The 26,641-nt window shown below is 32.5% G+C and overlaps 1 protein-coding gene across 3 annotated transcripts in view; it reads left to right on the top strand.

Moving 5' to 3' along the window:
* The window catches only part of MS3_00003368 (uncharacterized protein), a 57,241-nt gene that overhangs the window by 27,133 nt on the left and 3,467 nt on the right, over nt 1-26,641 (top strand). The window contains exons 2-14 of one of the 3 annotated variants that reach the window (XM_051211135.1): nt 2,265-2,343; nt 3,104-3,239; nt 4,058-4,222; nt 4,598-4,675; nt 8,875-9,043; nt 9,807-10,003; nt 12,271-12,496; nt 14,182-14,313; nt 15,923-17,181; nt 19,052-19,268; nt 21,446-21,721; nt 23,778-24,145; nt 24,191-25,660. In XM_051211135.1, the coding sequence (XP_051071173.1) occupies nt 2,265-2,343; nt 3,104-3,239; nt 4,058-4,222; nt 4,598-4,675; nt 8,875-9,043; nt 9,807-10,003; nt 12,271-12,496; nt 14,182-14,313; nt 15,923-16,018 (1,278 nt within the window). In that variant the 3' untranslated portion in view covers nt 16,019-17,181; nt 19,052-19,268; nt 21,446-21,721; nt 23,778-24,145; nt 24,191-25,660. Of the gene's footprint in view, nt 1-2,264; nt 2,344-3,103; nt 3,240-4,057; nt 4,223-4,597; nt 4,676-8,874; nt 9,044-9,389; nt 10,004-12,270; nt 12,497-14,181; nt 14,314-15,922; nt 17,182-19,051; nt 19,269-20,894; nt 25,661-26,641 lie in introns of those variants that run through there. The other 2 variants (XM_051211137.1, XM_051211136.1) reach the window with 2 other exon arrangements.

Below are 26,641 nucleotides of genomic sequence, written 5' to 3'. Positions count from 1 at the left end.
AATATGAGAGTGTTGAATACTTTGACGTTCACTTACAAGTTTTATGATCACGAAATTTCCATCCGTTCATTGTACGTCATTTAAATAAGTTTAGTTAAAAACAAATTGGAAGTCTAACCAATGTAGCAAAAAACATTATGTTAGTGTGCTTTACTTACGTAAATATAGAAGTCATATCGGTGATTTCATTCCTTGACGTGAATTCTTCACAAATATTTCGATTTCTTACTCCAGTGTTATCAGTGTATATGCATCATTACGGCTAGTCATTGTACTCTACTTCTGACAGCCGATTGAATTTTATTTCTTTTGCTAAACAATGTTTATATTCATTATTTGTTTACTGTGCATATTAATTGACCAGATATTTAACCCAATATTTCTATGATATACGATTCCTAGTTATCCGTGTTCTTCTTGTGCTTCAATGTACAAATTCATAATGACATATCCACACATAATCCCAAAAAGACAAAGATATGAGATCCTGGCGAACGTTTTGTTCTGTGTATTTGTAAAATGAATGTTATGCACCAAACAAACCCGATTTTGTCTAACGTTTTTAAATTCGCAGTTAAATATATTTTCGTTTCATATAAAGCCACTATATTTATGATAAGATGACATTAGTTTGACCATAAATAGCATATTCGGTAGTTTTGAGGTCATGATAATAATTAGAATGTCGACAGTTAGGGATCCTAAGTTTACTGAATCCTACACATGAATGAATGAAGCATCACACTTTTATTGAACTAACGACACAACAGTGTGAATATTTTTGGCAAATTTTGAACTTGAATTTCTTTTCTCAAGTCATGTTGAGTTGCTGTAAATGAAATCCAACTGATAGGAGTATTTAGCTCCGCGTTTTCTTGAGTTGTCCTTATCTACAGTTGTTTTACAATGTCCACTGAGAAGTTCATTAAACAATGACTTTAATCAGCTAAAATACAAGAGAATTGTTTGAGGTGACCATAGTTTATGATCACTGGTAACTTATTGCCACCTTTTTATGAATTGTATAGTTGCTCCTAAAAATCATTGACACACAGAGATAAAGCAATTGACATGATACGTTTTTAACTTTATTGTATGTTAAACAAAACTTTGATTTGAAGCATTTTAAAGAAAAAGTCATTAAAAAACAAGGTAGTTTGTATCAACGCGTTATTTCCATGTAGTTTATTTTCTACATTTTCTCAATAAAATTACTGGTCTCACTGACAGTTACAACAAAATTAAGAATTACGCTTAAAATGGTTTGTTTCAAAAAACCACATCTCTCAGTTTCCTGAAGGAAACAATTTTCGTTTCTCAATAAATTTTAATATTCCATTTCATCAAACAAAACTACAGTCACGTGCTTTACTAATGTTGATAGGAAAGTGAAATCCTAATATAACGTTGGCTTGCTCAAATGTTTGGGGCATCTGTTTCCCAACTGTATAAATGTTATAATAAACCTTCCTGTTTTAGATTTATTTAAACTTAATTGTATGTACTCGCGCGGTGTCATGAAAAAATTTTGAAATAAAAGATGAATATATTCAAATTCAGGAACTCAATATTTGATGGGCAATAAATTGTTGAGCACCAGAACTGATGGTAGGCTTTCGTCATTAAATATATTTACTATTGGAAATACGTTTATGGGAGATAATTTTCGAATGATTACCATTTGAATGTATATTAAAGAGAAATTTATGGTAATATTGCACAATTGATGCTGAGAATTCGTCATCGTAGCAAAATTTTTATAGTGGTTAAAACTATCATTGTTATACATTAAATATTTATTGAGAATTCCTACAATTAGGTAATAAACAATAAGCCTTACATGTCGCGTCTTATGATCCTTCGTTGTTCATAACATCTTAAGACTGTGGGATGAGTGGTCACATATTTACATATAAATGAGTAGTACTTATGTCCAATTACTTATTAATGGCAAAAAGAAAATTGACAAGTAATTTAGTCTTTATTACATATTCTTTAGTTACAGTCCTTGTACATAGGTAAAACTACTATGAGTCTCACACACACAGTGTACCTTTTATCTAATTCACATCTTAATTTCACAAATTTTCACACTGATAATCACTGATTTCCATTGAAGAAGTCAAGATATAATTTAATTTCTAAATATTGGGTTATTTATAATTCTTGCTCCTGTTCAGAATCATTTTTTATTTAAAAATTGTCTTTTTAATTTTCATATCGGGCTGTACCAATTATTGCTTACTTTGTTTGCTTTTCTCTAGAGAATTGAAGATTTTATATCCAAAGTAGTACCAGATAGTATATCACTAAAAAGGGATTTGAAATTAGAAAATGAAACAAGTATGTATGAAGTCTTTATTTAGGATAAATTAGTTATTTTGCTATCTATGAATAAAACATGTAAATTAACTACAACTCAGTAGATATATGTTGGCTGAAATTCTGAGTAGTTATTCATAAGTACTGTGTAAATAAATGTGTTAGTGTTTCGCCGTTGAAATTTAATTAAATTTAGTTTGAACTAATCTCCCAGTGATTTTAAGATGAATCCCTGAATCATAAACCTACTCATTTGTCAATTCACTTATCGAACTTAAACAATGTTTATACAGAATTGGAAATTCTGATTTTCTGAGATTTTGTCCACATATTTTGTTGTTAAATAAAAATATTTCACTAAGCATATCTAGGGTTGTTTCAATTTGTTTATAGTAATGTATCTAGTTTTCAGGATAATCACCGGTTGAAGAGGTCAATCCATGAAAGTCGAAGTAGCTTTTCGGTAGTTTGTATTCTGTATGGATTTCAGACACATTACTATTAAAAATTAGTAATCAAAATACAAACAAGTTTTGTCCTAGAATCCTTCACTGGTTGCCTCAATAATATTCATATATCGTTATAAAACTTTAGCTCCGTATTAAGTATTGTTTCAATAACCAGATCATATTCATAAAATCCATTGGTATAACAGACGGAATCTAAAAAGAATCTAAAACTTATTAGTGTACGTATTTTTACTGCTGATTTTAACAATAATTTTAATTAATCCCATTCAAATCACTCTTAACTATTGTAATTATTATTTCGTAAACTTAAGGTGAGGCAGACCTCATCAGGCGTTTAAAGTTGCTCATGAGCAAGAATGAAGTTTGGCGTTCTTATATTGGACAAGGATATTATGGTACTATAACACCATCTACAATACAACGTAATATATTTGAAAATCCCGGTTGGTATGTTAATACATTTTCGCAAATTTCCCTACAGTTATTTCAATTGCTATGTTGTTTTAATTTGCTACCACCTTCCAATATGTTTTACAATATCTTTTACCTAAATATTCTGTTGAAGAATACATAGAATTTATCTTCAATATCTCGATTACTTTGAATCCGGAAATCTCATTTGTTTGACCAACTGGCAATTATACGATTAAGAGAATGACATTGCTTAATCCTAGTTAACAAGCTTAAGGTTCATTTGTGAATTAGGTTACATTTGTGTTGATTAATCATTGAGTATCAACCGATTTCACGTTTGTCTAATCTTTAATTCTGATTGAATCCTATCTGTTAGTTTTAATGACTTGATATTTTTAGCACTGTTTTGACGTTAGATGGTCGGAGGTAGAAAACCTTGTATTTACCAACTTGTACCTACAACCATGAGGGAACTGATGAATGCTGTGGGATTGGGACTTATCTCAACCAGTTTCATAGTCTTGAATCATCTGTTGAAAGTTATTTATTTATAGTGGCTACGGATCTAGTTAAATGTCAACTATTATCGTAACCCAGCTAATATGCTTCAATTTTTATCACTTAAAGTTCTCTATTCCGTTTTTATTTTTCACTGATTCCTTGCACATCAGGGGTTGTACGATTATGTAAAATCAGAATAATACTACCAATTTTCGAATCAATTTACGTGATAATTTTTCACGAAAGTTAGTTTCACTTCATCTCAACTACCGATCAATAGCTAATCCTCAAACCCCAAACTGAAAACGTTTTTCCAAATTTTCACCTCTCAACAAACCTTCATTTTTCAGGTACACTTCCTACACACCATACCAACCTGAAATAAGCCAAGGTCGTTTAGAATCACTATTTAATTATCAGACGATGATATCAGACTTAACGGGTTTGGCGAGAGCAAATGCATCACTGTTGGATGAAGGTACAGCATCTGCAGAAGCAATGTGTATGGCAGTCAGGTAAGTTCTTGTATTTTATACAAGATATTCCACTTTATTAAGAAGCTAATAAAAAGATGTGTTTCTTCTAAATGTGAAATATGATTTACATTTTAGGTAAATAAGTAAAAGCGATTGCAGTATAAATAGTATCATGTTGTGTAATATTGTTTGAAGTTCATCAACCAAGTTCGTAGTGTATCCTTAAATAACAACTCAAATAATGTAAATCAAAGGACTCGAAATTTTTGCAATAGACAATTAGAATGTCAACCTTATGTCGATAGAGAAAATTTTGACGTATCCATTACTTTTAAGAATGACAAAAGTGTATGTTTAGCAGCAACTGTATTTATGTTACATTCAGTCTTTCTTGTGATGATTTTTGTCCCATAGATATACAAACAGAAAAAAGTTTCTCCTCGATAGGAGATGTCATCCACAAACTATGAATGTCGTCACATCTAGAGCAAGGTAAGTGGAAATTGAAATTAAAATTGTCCGTGGTTTTTTGTCATGCATAATTTTTACTCTCAATTTTCGCAAAATATGCTGTTTAGCTTAGTGACAGCACCATTTCTAGTGTTTTATCATTTGAGATATTCTTCAGTTAAAGCATCTAAACTCTTCAAGACTTATGGCACATATACAAACATCTGAAATTTAATGTTTTTCAGTGACAAATTATGTGACGCACCAAGATCTCAATTACAGTAAACATAATGTGATGTAGTTAGTTAATCCATTCTGTTGATAAGTTCTATTCTTTGAAGATGTAATTGGTCAACAAACGTTTAATAAGGAAAACAGGATATTTGGAAATTCCCCATCCATCATTCTGATCAACTTTGACTATTGGTAAAAGTTGTATTATGTACAAATTATATACATTGTAGTTTGTAATGAACAGATTTTTCACTACTAAATTAAGTGAAACAGTGGTTGATCTTCGAGTATGTACCAACTGGTTTGTTATCGCACCAAATAGCTATCATACTGTGAAAACTACCTGGACTAGCCGTCAGGTATTCATTTATAGTCCTTCAAATATATAGTCCAGTCTTGTTCCAAACAATTTATAGCTTTTGTATCAGGATCTATAAACAAAGTGGGTTTAAGCCCCAGGTAAGTAATGATGCATAGTAACGAAGGCTAGTTACAAGCTTTTAACGAAAAATCTTTTTTTAACTCCAGGTAAGAATAATATCTTCTTATGGCCTTTTTTCCTTCAGATATAAAAACCTTCAATGGTTCTTCAATAATTTATGATCATCGAAACTATCTGATTTTTGTTCATTTAAAATAAAAACAATTAATTATGCTACGTCAGGTTGTATTTGTTTATATTTTGATTATGAGATACCTAAAGTTACAGTAAATCAACGATATAGCACCGTTGATTACAAATTCAGTTTGTTGTGATTCACTCACAAATACTTTTTATCTAGTAGATTATATAACTGAACCATTATTCAACTTCAATATCAGTCAGTCAGTCATTCATCTACAATCTAGGATCAGGCACATATGTGCATCGGTCCAAAATGCCACACCTCACTAGCACGACAGAATGAATACCAAATTCATAGACGCCGTTACTCCAATGACAGTAGTATATGTAGATAAAGGTTAGGTCGTAGAAAGAAAGGTATAAAGTAATTTTAATCTCACTGTTTAAGGGAAGACTTCACTCTTTATCTTTAGTTCAGGTGTTGACACAGGCCAATCCTGAAGCAACAGCACGCATTTAGAGGTAGAGAAGTACATCCCAAACATCCTGACATTGTCGTTCATTGTTACCAAAAGTCTCTGCATTTTATCAGCGTCTTCAACAAACAGGATTGTTATCTGCGTATTTTAAGTCTATGAGTGGACCTCCTGGAACGAAATCAATTCCTCAAAGTTTAGAATACGAGTGTTATTTCCAGCAGTATGTCTATGGTGAAGTTGGACAAGAAATGGAGATAGTGGACAGTCTTGTCGGACACCACTTGAGGTTGCAAAATCGCATGACAGTTCACCATAAAGTCTGACTCGACTGGTAGTGTTCGAGTAAAAAGCCTTCACAAGGTTTATGCACCTCTGAGGTACACCTTTGAATGAGAGACACTGCCACAGAAGCTCTCGTTGTACAGAGTAAAATGCAGCTTTTAAGTCAAGAAAAACTATCATTTCCAGTATTGGTTTGTGGAGATTATTAAGTTATTGATTGAGATCTCGAACCGATTGGCATTAAACCACCATTGACAACCTGGAAGTACTGGACGGCCGTTTCTTCCTATTGTCGGACTCCTCAGCAGTGCGCGTCCACGATCTTGCTCGCGGGACTCGAACTCATGGCCTTCAGTCTCGCGCGCGAACGCCTAGCCTACTAGACCACTGAGCCAGGATCTAGCGGTGTTAACGCCTAACACCAACCAGTCCACGAAATTGCGTGACCATCTTCAATTTACCTGTCTGTCCTCGACACGTGTTAGCTCCATTGATTACGGCTTCTCACTAGAACTCCGAGAATTCCCTCACGAATCTAGTCAATTGTGAGCACATGGTAATTATCAGTATATGGTTGTGGAGATTATTAAGTTCTAAAAGTTCTTGTTCTGCCTTCATACTAAGTGTTATGCCTTCACCCACCAGTCCACGAGAATTTGCCTTCGGGTCGCCAGATAAACGGAGGGTGTATCTCGTCGGTTCCCTGTTTAGAATGACTATACTAGCATCTTGTGTGTGTGTGTTTCGAAGAAGCAGCATACATCAATGGTACGAAATTCTAGGGTCTTGACTAAGGAGGTCTATTAGCCGATTTCACATAGGGTACGTACGTTGAAGGCTCCAATGTGTAGTTTGGAGCGAGGTTTCAGTAGACCTGGGACAGCAATTCTCGCACTAATATCGTTGACCATGGTGACATTTGAGGGGAAAGTCGAGGTAGGAGTAATAGTATGAATTAAAGAGAGAAATTGATTATGAATACTGTGGTCTTGATTGCTTTTAGAGGTATGGGGCGGTTACTACTTCCTGGTTACCGACATTGCAGAAGGGTTCTTCTAGAGGTACCTGAAGAGGAACTCGGGCTAGAATTGGTCTTGGTGACCTGAGAGTGTGACCGCAGTGCTTAAGGGATAACTACTTGAGGCCGGTCGCACACGACCCTTTTGTGGGTAATTTTTAACCTCTATTTATCTAATAATCTTAGTGAACAAGGATGTAAACATCGAACACTTTTGTGAGTTTTATCGGTTTTAGTTGGAACCATGCACTCGAATCTACCCTACATAAATATGTGCATTAATATATGTATAATATTGCATCCTTTTGTTTATTTGTCTTCACTTAAGAAATCAACGGCAAAACATTTGAAGTTATATCACACAATGATGACTCACGTCCTAATGAACTTTTATTAGTTAATTTCTGTTAAAACATATGACCTGTCCGATTTTTTTTGAAATATTTAGGTGTATAATCATGTATACCATAAGATAGTTGATATTCTAATATTCAACATTAATCAATGTATATTATCAAACGTTGGTGTTAGATACTTGAAGCTAGGGTAGCTCGTTGTATTTGTATAAGGTGATAATATTGAAGACGGGTGCATGATGGCCGACAGAATTCGGCTGTCGATAATGTGCATATTTTGAAGTTTAAATTCACGCGATATTGTTTACTTGAATCTTCCCATTGATGTTTGGGACTGCAATCGATCAGTCTCTTATTGGCATATGTGCATACTGAGCCTATTGCCTCCATATTGCCTTAATTCACAAGCATTATAAGCAAAGATGGATAGTGAACATCAACTCTGAGATACAGGTACATCCAGATGACTAGTCTCAAATAGGACGAAACGTGCGTCCTAGATTCCACTGCTGGCCACTAGCCATTTTTGCTTATATTTTGAAGTTTAATTTTTCATTTGGTATTTTAATAGTTTAAACTGTAAGCTTTCAAATTAAGCGTCAGTATCGGGTTGTAGAGATCATTTAATTTCATTGAAATTATGAAACGATCAAAGTTAAACAACCGTTAGGAAACCTGGTTCAGTGGTCTAGAGGTTAGGTGCTAAGGTCCTGGGTTCGGTTTCCGGCCAGTGGGTCGTGGATGACCATTGTTAGGAAGCTCCATACCAGGACGAAACAACCATCCAGTGCTTTCAGGTTTTCAATGGTGGTCTAACTTTGATCGGTTTATAATTTCAATGGGATTTCAACTATCTGTTTGTATATATATATATATAATTTTGAACGACGCCATAAATAAGAAAAACCATACAGTGACAGTAGTCAAGATCTTTATTAACTCGTGTATGTAGTTCAGTGATGTGTTTGATGACTAGCAAAAGAATACTGAAAGCATAAATCTAACTTTTTAAAATTGCACATACTTGCAAATGATAATTTAACTTTCCATAGTATTCTAATCTTAGGTATGAAGAATTCTGTTACAGCCTCTTCATGTAAATTGATATAAATCGACTTATCAACATTAGAGCTTTTTATTTAGTAAGAATATCCTAATTTCTTGTCTCGTAATTCATGACCTCATTCTAGAAAAAATGATTACTGAATAACTTTTCACAAGCTTTTGTAGTGCATTGTTTTTTTTTTGGTAAATGTTTTTGTCGATAATTGGTGGTATTAAACGGAGTTTATCCACTTATTCTTTAGGAACCTTAATATTGAAATTGAAGTTGTTTCCATAGACAATGTAGAACACGTAAAAGAAATTATTAGTACTGGACAGTTCTCTGGATATCTACTACAGTATCCAGATACAGAAGGTAATATATGGGATGAGAAAATACGTGCAGTTGCTGAAATAACGAAATTAAATAAGGTCAGATTTAAATCTTATTTACTATTTTAATCATTCATATAAGAAACATTGTAAGTAAAATTAATGAAGGAAACTAGTGACTATACTTAGGATCTTCAGAAGGCCAAGATTACACCATAGAATAGTATTTATACAAAATGACTTAGTAACAGTATTTATACTAAGCCTGCAACTTATCAGCTTTCAGCTTCTGCTCCCTCTGGTCATGTAATAATTGTCGTAGGAAAATATAACTTTCATTATTTTAATTGTCTCTTTGTGATTCTTCGTTTGTTTATCGCTTTCAGACACTAGTAACAAATTTGTTAAATTGTATTTTAAACCGTTATTTGTTTATTTATTTAAGCCTGTTACCTATCGTGGAGGAGCATAGGCCACCCACCAGCATTCTCCATCCATGTCCTGGGCAATCCTTCCCAATTGTTATTCATCCTTTTCATATCCGCTTCCATTCCCCGACGTAGCGGGTTCTTCGGTCTTCCTCTTTCCCGCTTCCCTTCAGGATTCCAAGTTAGGGCTTACTTCGTGATGCAGTTTGGTGATTTTCGTAATGTATGTCCTATTCACCTCCAACATCTTTTCTTAATTTCCTCTTCAGTTGGAAGCTGGTTTGTCCTCTCCAAGCCAACGGATATTAATTATTTTGCTTTGACAACTGTTTATAAATATTGTATCTTTTTAGTGATGGCTGTATTAGTTCTAAATCTGAATAAATTTTCCACTATTTGTTCTATTACTTGATGAAAATTGTAAATAATTTCAGACACTTCTCATCACAGCAACCGACTTGTTGGCTCTTACACTTATTGAATCACCTGGTAGTCTAGGTGCTGATATAGCTGTTGGATCTTCACAACGTTTCGGAATACCAATGGGTTTTGGAGGACCCCATGCAGCATTTATTTCGTCAACTGAAGCACTTACCAGATTATTACCAGGAAGAATAGTCGGTCTTTCTAAGTAAGTGAAACATACTTAAAAAAGTAACTATCTAAAAGTAGTAATTGTTTCTTGAAGTTACTTACGCCTGTTAAGCCTCGTGGAGGAGCATAGGCCGCCCACCAGAATTCTCCATCGAAATCTGCCCTGGGTATGGAAAAGTGCTATTCTCAGCTTTTTATCAAAATACACCCGTAGTACCATGGGTGGGACAGAAATGTTTATTATGTTTACTGAATTTATTGCAGTGGATCGATGGCTTACTTTTGATTCTTTAGTAACTATTTCTGTAATTCTATATACGAATTATTTGTGCATACAAAGTTAGTTTTAAAATGAAAAAAATTCATACTTTTCATTACCAGAGAGTGAGGTGTGATTAAAATAAAACGATTAATTAAATCGTTTTGTAACATTTATTTAACGAATCAACCTTGTAAACAATATACTTTTCCGAAATATTTGATATCTAATAAGATTATAGTTCTATTCATATCATTGTTTTTCCATCAACTACAGTATATACAAAATAATTTGAAATGTCCTCATTTCAGAAGTTCATGACTATATTGTATTCCATTTAAATGAAGCTAACAATATTTTTTGAATAATGAAAATTAAATGTTTAATCTGATGAGAAATTGAAGATATTTAAAGGTGGTTTTGTGGAGATTTTTGTTTACTCTAAAGCTAATATTTATCATGAGTCCACCTCATTTAGAGAACCTCTAAGAACCAGAAAGTATCAGACACTTGTTTTATCTTAGCCTAGGACTCCTTTGCAGTTCACAAACGAGACCTCACTTGAATTTCAAAAGACAGCTTTGAATTATCGTTGTCATTATGATGTATTCAGATAACTGAGTCGAAATACAGTTATCCACGTTTTCGACATCGGTTATCTGTGATAAAAGAGGACCTCACTCAATGTCATCAGTGTGTCATAATTTCAATTTCGACTTGATGGTCATTGGAATTTTGAAAGTTACCATTTTTCATTCACTTGTCATCAAGTAGTAGTGAAAATTACTTTTATAACTACGCAAATATTATTTACATATGACATTTTAACAGTTGAAGATGTTTTCTTACTCAAAATATCAAGATTAATAAAGTGTGTAAAATCTTAGTTTCATAAGTACATTACCACTAAAATCCTATCTATGGAATAGAAGTTGATGAAGACATTTTAAGACCGGTGTTCTATACCATGATGTAAAGGTTTAAACTTCCTTAATCTTCTGTCTTCGTGACAGTCCAGTGTCGACTAAAGTTCATAGTACAAATCATACTGTGCTGTCGTAAATATAGTATTGAAAAGTATAAATTTGCAGAAAAAAGTACTGTCTCATCTTTTTATTTACTCATTCAAGGTATTCCCTCATATGAACGGCTGTTATAATTAAGTGTTTTATTATGGTCTATACTAACCTACAAGAGATTATTCCTACCAAATAAGGAATGTTCGAATAATCCTGGACCATCTAGACTTCCGAGTGGTTTTGTAGCGCCTGTAAAACAAATTATGCCGACGAAATACTTTTCATCTTTTTTCAAAAATCCATCAATAAAGCCATTTGATAAATGAACTGTGTCTAAATATGTGGTGATGTATGGTGTAGAGATTCATTTTCCGATAATATGTAATGTATATAAATTCAAAAAAGATGGTCCGTGTACAAATATGCTCATTTTGTCGAATCAAAATTAAGTTCACAAAAAATCCCTATCAGTCTTACCAGAATGAGTGTATCTTTTTAGACATTCAGAAATTTCCTTTACGAGTTTGAAGCAATTCTAGTGCCATAAATTATGCTCCACAATATAAACCTTGATAGGAATATTAAATTGTCTTGATATGTCACAGATATCTGGTGTGTTCCAAGAAAGTTAGGGGGTTTAAAAAAAGCTCCATGTCATGTAGTCAGGGCATAGTAAAATCATGTATTAATCGAAATTCATATAATAGTTTTGATACGGAAATAAAAAATAACGATCATTGACTAAACGCCGGATGCTAGTTGAATAAAAAAAGTGGTAAATGTATGATAAACAATGTTCGTATGATACTTATAAGAAGTTCTTCAAAATAAAATACTGTTTCTGTAGTTCTGAAAGACCTTAGATCTACTTGGACAGATACTATGACTAATATGCAATGATGTTAGTTATAGACATGAATGGAAGTTTATTTCCTTCTGCTAATTAGGATTATATTTTTGAGTGTTATTTTATATGACTCAGTCAATGTCAGATAAAGTAATCAGTTTTAAACATTTTAATTACAGGGATGCGATGAACCAACCTGCGTATCGACTTGCCTTACAAACGCGGGAACAACATATTCGTAGAGATAAAGCCACAAGTAACATCTGCACAGCTCAAGCATTACTTGCTAATATGGCTGCTTTCTATGCAGTTTATCATGGGCCGGAAGGATTAAAGCAAATAGCTTCACGTATCCATAGAAATACTTTACGTTTAGTATCAGCTCTAGAAAATGCTGGTTATAAGGTTAGTTAAAACTTTATGAGACTCATAAAAAGTATGTTAAAAAGGTTTTAATTACTTTGAGTTATTGTTTTACTCATGGGGACTTGGGAAATTAACTTGAATTTAATTGTGGATAAAGATTAACATTTCAAGATAAATTGTTATATGGCTGTACTCTATTTCACTTAAGGTTTTCAATACTTATCTCTTTGAAGTGCATATGAACAGTAGATACTAACCCAAAACAGACTTTACGACGAAAGTTTACTGACAGTTTCTCAATTCCTTCTGAGCCATACCAAATATGAATAATGACTTTTCTTATGATCATTCGTCATAGAGAGTAGACGTCAATTTCTAATCATATTTATGGTTAACTAGTCTCCTTATTCAGTACAGCTTCACAATGTTTCCTAACTTGTTTGCAGGAAGATATGTGAAGATTGTATAGTGTGAGCTTAATTTTCGCCACGGGTTAACATCAGCACAAAAACATTGAAATACTCAATTATGTTCCAAAAGTCTACATTTCAAACACCAGCGACTTCACAAAATTTTCTCTGTAGAGCGAGTAGGCTGATATTAGGAGTTTGGACTTTGGGGTTCTTATTTGCTCGATCGAACCGTGACACGCCTCGTCAATAAAATACTGGTTCTTAGTCTGATCTCTAGCGACACTATAAGTGGTAACTTGTTGGAAGTCCAACTCTTACATGAAACAGTTATCCAGTGCAGACTGGTTTTCAATATTTCTCTATTTGATGTCAGTTTATGACGTAAACGAACTTCATCCACTAGATTTGGTAACAGCTTAGTGACCGGAAATAATACGTATTCTTGCCTTCTAAACTTTTCTGAATGGTCAAAATGCTATCCGTCTGTATAACTAAATTTTACGTAAAGGGAAACTTTTATCGTCGAATTTAAGTCAAGACTATATTTCTATTAGACAATATGAATACAACAGAAACATTTTTATGATATTGTGTTAATGTGAATGTACATAAATTACTCAGCAACAACTTATAGACTTGGAAGCAAAGTCAGAGTATTCTGCATTCTAGAATATTCAAACATTTGCTATTATAAATTTTTAAGGTCATAAAACACTTGAACTTCAATTTATTCCTATAACTTATAACTAGTTAACGGTTTTAGCAGAATAATAGAGACCACAAGAACGCTTCAACACCGTTCGTTTCCCGTGACATGTGACCACCATAATTATTTGTTGTCACAGTGAATACATCACATTTGGTCCTTAATTTTACTCATACAAACTGTAGTTAACAACAAGTGGTAAAGATACTTTTGTTTGTATTTATCTACAGTGATAAGCCATTATAGGTCAACAGTAAAGTCTCTATGTATTGTCAAAACATTTATAGTTCTTAGTGCACCATAAGATTAAAGCACTTTCCAAACAGATAAATACATAAAAACAAAATAAATTCCTCTGTAAGTACGAAAATCGGATGATCAACTGTTTGGGATGATATATGGCTAAAAGGTTTCACCATACCATCACTGGTTACACATAACTTGAGATGGAAAATTCGCTAAAATCTTTAAAATTAAGCAACCAACATATTAATAAGTGTAACAAGAAACTAGTATTATTCTTCATATACATTTCTATGTAAGGGATGTATTCACATCTATAATTATTCACCCGTTTATTTACTTTACATGTGAACCAAACCTAGATTGCCAATCAGACTGCGGTATTTGATACAATCAAAGTATTACCAAATTCTAAACCAAATTGTCTTCAGTCTATTCGAAGAAAAGCATTTGAAAAACGAGTGAATCTCTTATACTATCCAAACGGTGGGGCAGTAAGTTAATTTCAACAATTAACTTTTATACACCTTCCCTTATTTTTAAGGCTATAAGCTACGAATTACAGTTGTACGCCTTCAGAACGCCCAAAATATAATAACTGGAAAAATCCTAGGAAATTGTTTGACAGAAGTTCATTAATCGTTTTCACTTTATTATTAGTAGAACTGCTTTTTAAATATAACAAAATTTGTTACAGTAAAAATCTGTCGCTGAACTCTGGCACATTCTTCTTTCAACTATACGCGTATAATACTGTTCACACCAAAGAATTGTCATCATATAGTCCATTGGCATCAATTGTAGACAAATAGCCATTTGATAAATAAGTAAGACGAGGAAAATAGGAGGAGAGGTGAGAAATTAAATCATAAAGACCAGGTCCTGGTGATCGGTTTTGAAATAACTAGGTTGAATATGAAAGTTCAGAAGATGATTACAAGAAGAAAGTTGATAATTCAGTTAAGTTTGGAGTGATGAAAAAATCTCAAATAGTTTCAAAAAGACTACAGATTGTTTTAGAAGAAATAATAAGCGTAGCTGGATATCCATAATAAAAATATCATTATAATATCGTGTCAATATTCGAATTTGTTTTTGTATGATTGCTTTCTAAGTTACATTTCACAATCTTCTGTTGGACATAAATCATAACTTTCTAATAAAAAGTCTTTCAACATTATTCTTCAAGAGTTTTGTAAGGATTAACAATTTCAGATGTAAAAGTATAAGTTTTTGTTGTTATGAGTAAACCAGATTACAAAAAATAAAATTGTATCCATTTTCAGTGACGAAAGCAGATTTATGACTGATGTTAATTCTGATGGATTACGTAAATTAGAAAAGAAAGTCTGGTGGAATTTTGTGAAATCAGCTAACACGAAATAAATTTTAATTAGGCTCAACAATAGATTACCGAGTTCAACAGCTTTTCAAACGACTTTTTGTACTGTATGTTTGTTTCTTCCAGTTCTAGATGATAATCCTTTATTTACTAAGCTCCTAATTCATTTCAAATTGAAAGAGACTTGTTTACAACTAGGTACATTGTGTCGAATAAATTAAAATTGATTTACTTATTTGGTGTTGAGACTACATCATTTATGTCTCAATCAACAAACCAATTAGTCGACTATACAATAACTGATTTATATGTACTAGAAGGATTTATATGCATGATTTCAAACTCGCTCATTTCCGAATTTTTTTCTCTCAGTCGACACAGTGCTATAAACCAGAGTTTTCTGCGTATTGGTGCTCATCATAAAAAGTGTAGCTGTAACAACAAAAAAGGTTTTAGCTCTTCGTTAACCTAAAATAGTTAAAAGTATGGTCCGAGGCATCAAAACTGACCTGTTCAAAATGAATTTAACTTCATTTACAGAACTAGATTGTGTGCGTGTTATTTCTTAAGTTTACATATTCAGTGCTTCAGATAAATTCCAAACATGCAAAATGAAGTATCAAACACTAGAATTTTTGTTTGATTTATTATTAACTATCTCGGTTTTTTTAATTAGGTGTTTACAAAAGGAAATGTAATGTATTCGAGTTGATCACTTTAAACTATACCTAAATTTATTAAATAGTCTATCTATTATTCAGGTTGGTTTATCAATAGATGAAACTCTAACTGTTGAAGATTTTAATGACCTAATGTACCTTTTCGGAGCAACTCTAGTGAAGCCTCAGGTAACCTAATTTGCTTAAGATTTTGCAAGATTGGTTTTAGAATTCCGATCCACTATAATTTATGATCACAAAGTTGTTTTCGGATAATATGCATTCATATTTTAGTCAGGGCTAACTGTTTGATTTTAAAAGTTATAAAGCTTCAATTGTTAAGAATATTAGTTTATTCATATGAATTTTTCCTGAATTTTAGCTTAGTTTTATTGTGACGAACTACTGACAGTTTCCTACATACCAAAGCATTTGCTAGTCAAAATTTAATCTTTATGTATGTTAACCCTCGAATTTTCGCCTGATGGTTTATTCATAAAAATCTACTTTATATTCTGCGTCTTTGTACCTGTAGTCGGCATTTATTTCATTACACAATACCATTACTTAATTCGTCTAAAACACATTTTCTACTCAAGTTTACCACGAAAAAAGCAAATGACAAAAATTAATCTGCCATTAATAACTCATTTAATATTAAAAGGATTCAATGGAATTGTCTTTATTCTTAATTAATGGTTGCTTTTGACCATTATACATTTAATTGCGAGAAAGATTGAGTTAAAACTGATTGTGTATCGTTCTAAGTAACTATATTATAACGTTGCTCTTACTTCGAAAAAAGATTATTTATGCAATACTGATTTGACAAAGATACTTATCAGAAAACCTAGCAAAAGTCATTATAACGAAATTACATTAACTGATCAATACTATACGTAGTTAAAAATATCATTACATTTTCATGATTTTCACTATTCATGTCAGAGAACGGTTCATTTTGAGGTACAATTTTTGCATAATTTATAGCGTATCTGCTCAATTAGCTCCTCAACAAACACGTTTGAATTGGGTAATCAAAGGATTTAGTTGTGAAACTATTGCTTTATTCACAAAGCCTTGGTGTGTTTTATATGTAGAATATATAGTTTATATTGTCGTTGTTTTATTAAACATACACATTTATTTTTTAGGAACATTCAATTTTCGCTATCAACACATATCCTAATCTGATACGTAAAAATAGCTATTTAACACATCCTGTATTCAATTCATTTCATTCGGAGACTGAATTATTACGATATATGAAAAAACTCGAGAATAAAGATATTTCTTTAGCACATTCTATGATACCGTTAGGCTCTTGCACTATGAAATTAAATGGTACTACTGAACTACTTGTAAGTGATCGGGAAATATTCTGTCTGTGATTGTATGAAGTTATTATATTTTCTTCATTTTTCGATTTTCGCCAATTTCATTTTGGATAATATTAATTAGTTTAAAACATATCTTTAGCCGAGTCATCTTTAAGATGTAAGAGTGAAAATATCTAACACATATAATACATGGACAATTTATATTTTCCAGCGAGCCCAAAGAACGGTACGATAATGCAGATCGACGTAAATAGTCAGCCGAACATTAATCAAAAACTTCACGAAACAATCAATCACAAGTTTAACATAACAATTATTCCATATAAAATTTAGAAGTTAAATTGCCCTCTAAACTCAATCCATTGGGAGAGAGAAACAGGATAAGTTGTGAAAGGAGATGAATAAAAAAAAGTATGATAAAAAAGCAGTTGAAAATGGTTGTCGAAATAAGAAATAGTTAAATCAAATTTTAAGTTTCCGATAACCATAACGGCCTGTATCTGCTACGTAATGCATTTCGATATGGAACAATAATCTTGAAATTTTAGAATATTGTTTGTGTATCTGAAAAACATCAAATACTCGCGCAAGTTTTGGCAAACGAAAACAACATATTTTAAAATTTACATTGAGAAGCAGCACAGAGTACAGATGAAATAACACGTTTGACTATTTCGCGTTCGCTGACAACTTATTTAAAAATCACTATCTCATATTGGCAGTAGACAAGAAGAAAACTGTAATATCTAGACAAGTCAGAAAATACTACATGAATTACACTGATATAATTTAAAACTGTAATTTTTTATTTATCTGTAATGTATTTCTTTTTTAAAGTATTAACTGAGCTTCATGCATACTTTTGATCGATTACTCTGAATAAGAATCTGCCTGGTAAGAATATTTAAATACTTATCTAAATATCTGTTTACGGTTGTGGAGATTGGTAAATTTTTCATTGCGATCATCAATCGAAGAATGTTAAGCGTTCGCGCGCGAGACCGAAGGTCCTGGGTTCGAATCCCGCGCGCGGAATCAAGGATACATACTACTGAGGAGTCCCATACTAGGACGAAACGGCCTTCTAGTGCTTCCAGATTTTCAATGTTGGTCTAACATCAATCGATTCATGATCTTAATCAAAAAATTGTCTAAATCTTTTCCAGAAAAATACATTCTAATAAATGATAGTATTCGATTCATGCAAAGCCTATTTCAACCTTTTGATGTTTTGATGCGACTCAAATAGTGTATTGTATCTAGTAAAAAATTTAATATCGCCTGTCAATGAATCGAAGTACTGACTTATTCTTGTGAAACCTGTTAACATTTACTATACAAACAGTTATATGTGTTCTTGATAAACGTAATTTACCTATCTCAGTAAATTCATATAGCCGAAACCGAATCTATAATTATAAGAGTATACTTAAAGGAATATAAAGCTAATTTTTGTCTAAATATCAACACCCCGGTCTCATAATAGCCGCTTTGTGCTTTTTGACTAAATTGTGTGTTAAATTGCAACTGAATAAAACCAAAAATTTCTATAACTGAAAAATCACTCTGAAGTCTCTTTAAACTTAATAAGTATTAGCCTGAAAATACAAACATATTTTTAAAACTGTAATCTATGAAAATTGTGCAAATCGGAGTAGCTATAGAACTTGGAATATTACATTGTTGGTTAACTGATGAAAAATACAGGTAAAAGCTGCAAATTTGTTAGAATTTTTGTGACCATAAAAACTTTGTGGTGCAGACAGATAATTTGGATATGGTAACTATTTGAAATGTGCAGAAAAATCAACTTTTCAAGAAACATACCTAACGGAACACGTTGTGTGTTAAAGGACGCATATTAATTACTTTATCTATTTGCAACTAATAGGCTTGCTCATGGGATATTGTCAACAAGTTGCATCCTTTCGTACCGAAAAATCAAGTTACTGGTTATTTGGAATTGATTGCACAACTGGAAAATGACATCAAAGAGATAACTGGCTATGATTGTTTCTCTTGCACCGAATAGTGGAGCACAGGGTGAGTACGCTGGATTAAAAGCTATCAGAGGATATTTGGATAGAAAAGGTGAACATAAACGTACAGTAAGTGATTATGGTTCTTATATTTATTTTGAGCTGAGTTATTATAAACATTTTTCGTAAAAGAGGCTGAACAAACCTTTTATTCGGGTTACTTATTGTCCAGTAATCAATTTGCAAGAGTTGTGTGGAGTTCGATGTAATGACTGTTGTTAACTTTCACTCTGATTGATTTTCAGTAACTCTAGTTGACTCTTGTCAGATGCTAACTAGGTACATATTGAGGCAGCCTCGCAGAATCGAGAGGAACAAAGCACCATTAGACTTTTAGAGGGTTTCGAGCTTAAACAACTAACTGTTTATTTTTGAATCAAGTTCTTTAAAGCCATTTATAGTTAGGGACACATTTTTCATGTTGTTACGTGACTTATTTCGTTAAACTCTTTGCCATGTACAATTTAAAATATTCCATTAAATATATTGAGCTGTCTCATTGTTTGATATAAGAATTACTTAATTCACTAGATCTTTTATAATTAGTTCATGCTGATTCATGTATGTACAAATATTTTATCCAGATGTTAATACTATCACTGAGCCAAATGTATTCCGTTTGAACTGAGGAAACTATGTCTCTATGTTGAATTAATTCTAGTGGATGTATTCTTTACTGTTTTATTAGCTGTATTATACCATCAGTGTGAATTGCAACCGTAACACCGTCCGTCTTCAGAAATAAAATCAATTTAGCAAAGTTTGATCTAAATCCTATTTATTTAAAGTTTATTTGTCTCGATTGGCAGCAATATTATGAAATGTCATGAAATATCCGAGAAAGAGAATGCCTTGCTTAAAATATATTTTTTCCTCAGACTCATTATATGTGAAAATTATATTTGAAATATTCTCAGCGATTGAAATTTAACTAATTCCAACGTTTCGTCCAGCTAACTTGTCTGGACTTCTTCAGGGTAATAATCAAAATCAAGATTATCAAAGAAATATATAGCTTTTAACAGTCAGGATTATACTGTGTTAAACCAATCATATTTGGATATTGATTTTTTGTAAAACATGATATAAGAGAGTATTCTAGAGCGAATAACACATTAAGATCGACATTAGTGAAAGTTAAGGACAAGTTAGCAAAGGAAGAACAACAGAACATTGTGTATGAGATTCACTGTCATGACTGTAATGCTACCTATGTTGGAGAAACATCCAGGTAATTGAATGTAAGATTGAAGGAACACAAACAATGCTTGAAAAATGTTCCAAAATCCTCGGTTTATTTAAAGAAATTTGAAAATAAGTCAGCGATAGCGTTACATGCGTTAGAAACAGGACACAAGATTAATTTTGAAGGGACCAAAATACTTCAGAAAGGTTTTAACACCCATAAAGAAAGATTGACAGCAGAAGCGCTGCATATATGGGCGAACAAGAACAGCCTGAACCGAAAAAATGGTATTCAACTGGCAACTACTTGGCAAATTTCGTTTGACAAGTAAATTTGGAACCTATCTCTTGTTTAAACCTGTTTTTTAATATCACATGCATCGTTATTATTTTTGAAATGAATTCAATGAGTTTTTTAAACAATACAATTTATGTTTTGACATGTACATCGATGTTTCATTATCAATTTTTCATCCTTGAACTTGAACGTTATTATTTATTCCTTCATATCAATCTCTTACACATACATACATACCTGCACACTCACACACATACGATTTGTTACTCAGTTAAGTATTTCCATGTAGTTGAATTCTCCACATGATTTGTAGTTAACTGACTCATTTTATCCTATTTTACAAAATCAACATCCAAATATGATTGGTTTAACACAGTATAATCCTGATTGTTAAAAAGCTATATATTTCGTTGATAATTTTGATTCTGATTATTACCCTGAAGAAGTCCAGACAAGTTAGCTGGACGAAACGTTGAAATTAGTTAAATTTCAATCGCTGAGAATATTTCAAATATAATTTTCACATATAATAACTTCTCTATACTCGGCGCTCAATTACTGTCAAACTATTCGTTCTAATCTTGACGAATATTCGTATAAATTAAGAAATGACTATTTCACATTTGTCTACTTCGATTTCACAGACTACAACCGCCAACTAGTTACTAAATGCGTATTTTTATCTATTTGTTCAGTAATTCAAACAAATGATGAATAAGTAAAAAAACATAATATAAACATTGCTTTTCTGTTTGAAATACAGATCTGTTTAATCCCTACCTCAGCACATGGGACGAATCCTGCTAGTGCTCAAATGGCTGGAATGACTGTTAAACACGTGAAAACTACATCGACTGGTAGTCTAGACATGAACCATCTAGAAGAACAAACTTCTCTATATAAAGATCATTTAGCAGCCATTATGATCACCTATCCAAGTACATTTGGTGTATTTGATAGTAATGTTCAAAAAGTGTGTGAAGTCGTTCACGAAGCTGGTGGACAGGTTTTTATGGATGGTGCCAATTTGAATGCACAGGTATTACCGCTTTATTTTAATAACTCTTAATGTTCATTTCTGCCAAATAACATATACCTCAATAAGTACTTTGTAAAAAAAATTCACTGATTTTGCGAGTGATTTTTACCATGGTCTGTCTAGGTTTTTAAGTGCGCTATCCTGAGGAGCCGTCAACTACAATAAAACAGATGTTCCTGGCTCCCTGATGTCCAACTGTAGCAGAGAAATTCTTTACTTTAAAATTTTCAGAATCACGAAGAAATACAGAGCACCTTGCTGTCATATGTCTGAAATCACTAATTTTCGACTTTGTAGTACATAATATTTTGCTCTTAATTGGATCACTGACAACATGGTGATGTTGCTTAAATTCAGCATTTATAAGTAAGACATTAAAATCAGGAGGAAACGATTAAAGTGTTACGGTTTCACCAATACGATATTAAATCATTAAACACCTGAAACGATTTCAGACTTCATTTTAGTGAATATTATCAGATCTATTTATATCGACTTCACTTTATTTTCTTCGATATTTGAATCAATACACAAATTTTATTATTCTGAAGACATTTTGAGTAGGTTTCGAAATTTTCACACAGATTAAAACACACCGATTTCCGTACGAAAACCTAAAGAATAGATGTCGTTTTAACTTCTCTCTATTCGAGAAATACATATCACTTTTTAAATCAGATCAAAATCAAAGCTAAGTAGGATTTGATTTGTATACAGATGAATTTTCAAATCAAGTCCCTATACTGTCGTACATAGAGTCTTGGCACCATTAGAGTCAAAACATGTAACTATATGTCAGCCAACAGTTATGATTTTATAAAACAAATTAATAAAATTAATACGACCAAGTAAAATACTGCAATCCAACTGGAAACAGAGCAATAAACACACGCTGGGTAATAGTAGGAGAGACACAACGAAAATAAACCGAAATCAAGGTTAATCATATTTATAGAAAAAAGAGGTCAGATTCAAAGATTGATAGTTAAATAAAAATAATAATAATAACCAGTTTGAGGTTAAATGAGTCTTAAGTGTTGTCCGTCTATTTTGAATATAATCGATCGAAGTTAACACCCTGTCCCGATTTTTAATTCTGAAAGGTTATCATAACTACAAACCTGTTTCAGAAACGTTTTCAGATTTCACGTGAATGAAGTGTTCTACATATATTGTTCACTGTGAACTTCAATAAATAGACAGAAATCTAAATATTTCAATTCATCAAGAAAAAAAGACGGTTTTTAAATATTCTGCAACACATCACTGGAGGTATTTTATTGGCAAGATCGTTGTATAGGTTGGTGATTGCAGTCTGTTTTAATCTAAAATCATTAAGAGTTTACACATAGTCTAACAATAATCGTTACATTTTGCTTGACGACCTGAAATCTACATGTCTTATGTGGCCTTATATCTGACTCCAGTTAAATCATATTGTGATTTTTATCGAAATATACATACATCCCGGCTACCCTCGTATATAATCATCGCCTTAAATCGCGTTAGTGAATAACGGAATTAAATAAGTTAAATACGAGAATGGATTTTGAGTACGTATATTTCATACAATCGTTGGTCTCAACAGACAATCAAGGAAACGCAACCAAGGTAGGGAAGCAAAATGAAACAATACTCAGTGCAGAAGACGAGTGAACCAGCTCCATTTAACCAAGCATGACCCGATATTTATAGTCAAACAAAAATAGGTTACAGATATGTAGTGAGAAGGGTAAGGGATTAACACACACGCTCATATAAAACAGTCAAGGTTAATAAGCGGATGATTCACAAGGTTAAAATGTGACCCAAGAAGAATGAATAAATTGGTCCGTCTGGAAGTCAGAATAACTCATATCGGCATGACTTAGTACCAGCCTCTATATGTCAATTGATGTTTATTACAATTTTGTCTAACTATACACTTAAATTTTAATTAAAGAATTTTTAAATAAGGGGTATCAGTATTCAAACATGAGTATTGTATAGATATTCATTTCAATAAAAATTTATTGTCGTGATATCGGTTCACTGTTTGGCTGTATTTGTAACCTAGATCTATAAGTTGGTATTATTATTACTATTATGGACAGAGAGAAATAGTTGTGGAATTCCCTCTTCGTACGTCGATTCATCGAAACATTCCTATAATGACGTCTCAAAAAAGAAACAATTAATATTAATGAGATGATTTCCCATGGGTTAAAAATCAGAATAGGAATCTGGAGACGAGAATCAGTGAATAATAATAAATGTTCTTTAGTAATTTTGAACTTGTTTGCTGTTTCGCGAAATGACTGATATCAAACAAACGTCGAGGACAACGCGCTTGTGTCACCTTTGGTAGGGTAAACTATGCAAACAATTTAAGGAAGATATGATCGCTTCTTTGTTGCTCACACTTAAATGTGAGCAGTGTTTCAGGTAGGTCGTGTCCTAAAAAACTAATATATATATTGTAGAGAATAGGAAGGTGTTTTCCCTTTATCCTTCAAAATTAACTAGGTCGGTTTATGTCGCCCTGGTGATATCGGTTCAGATGTTTCGCACATAAATTTGCACAAGACATTCAGTATTCCACACGGTGGAGGTGGACCTGGTTGTGGCCCTGTTTGTGCCAAGTCGCACTTAGCACCATTTCTTCCCCAGCATTATTTATACGATCATACTTGTGTGGGTCGTTCTGGTCACAAAATGAACACCGAAAATAAATGTTCTGATCATTTCGCAATTTGTTCTGCTCCATTTGGTTCTGCAAGCTTATTACCAATATCATGGGCGTATATGAGGTTGTTAGGCCCAAAAGGTAGATGTTTCTATTCAGATTTCTTTTTTATCTTTTGTTTTGTATTGAAATTCACTCTGTACGAAAAGGATGAAAGTAATTCCTTCCATATTTGATCAAAATCATCATGAATTTTACGAGACCACGTGAATCAAATAATGATGATAAATTGATAGCTTTAAGGTGAGAAAGGAATTTAAGATTTTAAACGCAACATTGACCCCAGTAATGTTGAAGTATGGGGCTTGTTAAACTATTCGTACATTAAATTTAAAGTGTTATTCACCTGAATAACGGTTTCTTATTGATTCTTTTCAACTATGTAATAGCGAGTGACTTGAACCTGAATGATTTACGTTAGAAAATATACAGCGAACTTATACGAATTCATTAATACTATAGATTAAACAATATGATATTAGCAGCACTCCAAGACTGTTTAATTATTGAATTGGGAATGATCTACTGCAAATTGCAGAATGGTTGATCACAAAATAAAGTTCGGTACACATAAAAGTAGATATACATTTAGGTGACAATGGTTTCTTACAACAGTTACGACTTTATTTTATATTATTCAGGATTTTTGCGATTTCATATGAATCTTGGTAATTACTAGTCAAAACTACTTTCTTAGTTATTTCCAAAGAACGATCCAGCTATGTCCTGACGTTTATGGTTTGATTTTTCTTGAAAATAAGTGGCTGAATTTTTCTTGATTATATTATCATAGGCTCTTAAGATTTCAAACTCGGCTTTGAAGGTTGCACTCCAACTGATCACATGTTGACGGATAGGAATGAATATTACCAATTTTTTTTGAGAAAGTTTTTATTTGTGATGCTGATCAGGGTAGTGTAAGATGAAGGTTGTAGAAAGTGTGAACGTAACAGTTAGCATTTCGCGAAGTGATATAACTTTCCTTTCAAATACAGACAAATAAATAACTGTTATTGTCTTTACAGGTTTGAAGAGAGCAAGTCAGATGGCTTTGTTAAATGCTAATTATATGCTCAAGCGTCTCCGAGATTATTATAATATACGCTATCTAAACAGCGCGGGGATGTGTGCACATGAATTTATAATAGATTGTTCACAATTCTCTAAACAGAATATTGATGTGATTGATATTGCAAAACGACTAATGGATTATGGTATGTATCATGAATTAAGTTTTGAATTTTTTTCCTTACTTTAACCAGGATTAGAAATTGCTTTCAGATACACGGAATTCGAGAAAATAACTAGGTCTTTGTTATGATAAAGTCGCTTTATGCATTTAGTGTCAACGATAGTGGCATTGTAACCTCATTGAGAATAAATACCTATGTCCGGCGTTGGAAGCCTGTTTGTTTCACTTTTATACAGGATTAGGTGTTTTCAGATAAAGCCTATTTTGTTCTCAATTTTACAACGGTTTCTTGCACCTAGGATTCCACTTCAAACGATTCCCCATAATAAAAGGTTGAAGTAGATTAAGAATTAGCTGGTAACACGAATAAGCACCTGCTCCTGTCAAGATATCAGAAGTGCATTGTAAGGGATACAGCAGGTGATTATTATAAGTTTCAGCCTATCGAGTGGTATATCTCTATTATATTGTAATGTCTTTATAATCTAGTAAAAATATTCATGAATCTCCTGGTCAGTAATTGAAAGTTCACTGTTTGTGAAAAGCACTTTTATTGACTACAATTGTCGAGTTTCTACAGAATACTAGAACTTCGACCACTTCTTTATATACCGAGTTTCACTAACCCCTAATAATCAGTAATCTGAAATTCCATCGAAATCATCTACCTGAGCTACAAATCTCCACCATCTCACATTCCATCTTATTATCTATTGACTTATAATCTTGTAAATAATAAGTATAATTGTCAGGATTAAAATAAAATATTTGATGTGCTCGTCTCAAAAACTTCGATATTTAGGACAGATAAATACTGAAACAGTACCAGTTTACTAACAAGTTGAAGATCTTCTGCAGCATTTTTATTATCTATTTCTACTAAAAAAAATCAGTGTATTTGCAAGTAAAGTTAAATGACCCAATTTTTTATTACCCGAAAATTTTATAAATAAATTCACTGAACATGATTGAGGTTATGGCGATTCGACTGTGCGATTGAGGA

Source organism: Schistosoma haematobium, chromosome ZW, assembly GCF_000699445.3.
Source record: "Schistosoma haematobium chromosome ZW, whole genome shotgun sequence".
Classification (NCBI taxonomy): Eukaryota; Metazoa; Platyhelminthes; class Trematoda; order Strigeidida; family Schistosomatidae; genus Schistosoma; species Schistosoma haematobium.
Note: the sequence above shows the minus strand (reverse complement) of the source record. Positions and strands in the feature narration are given on the sequence as shown.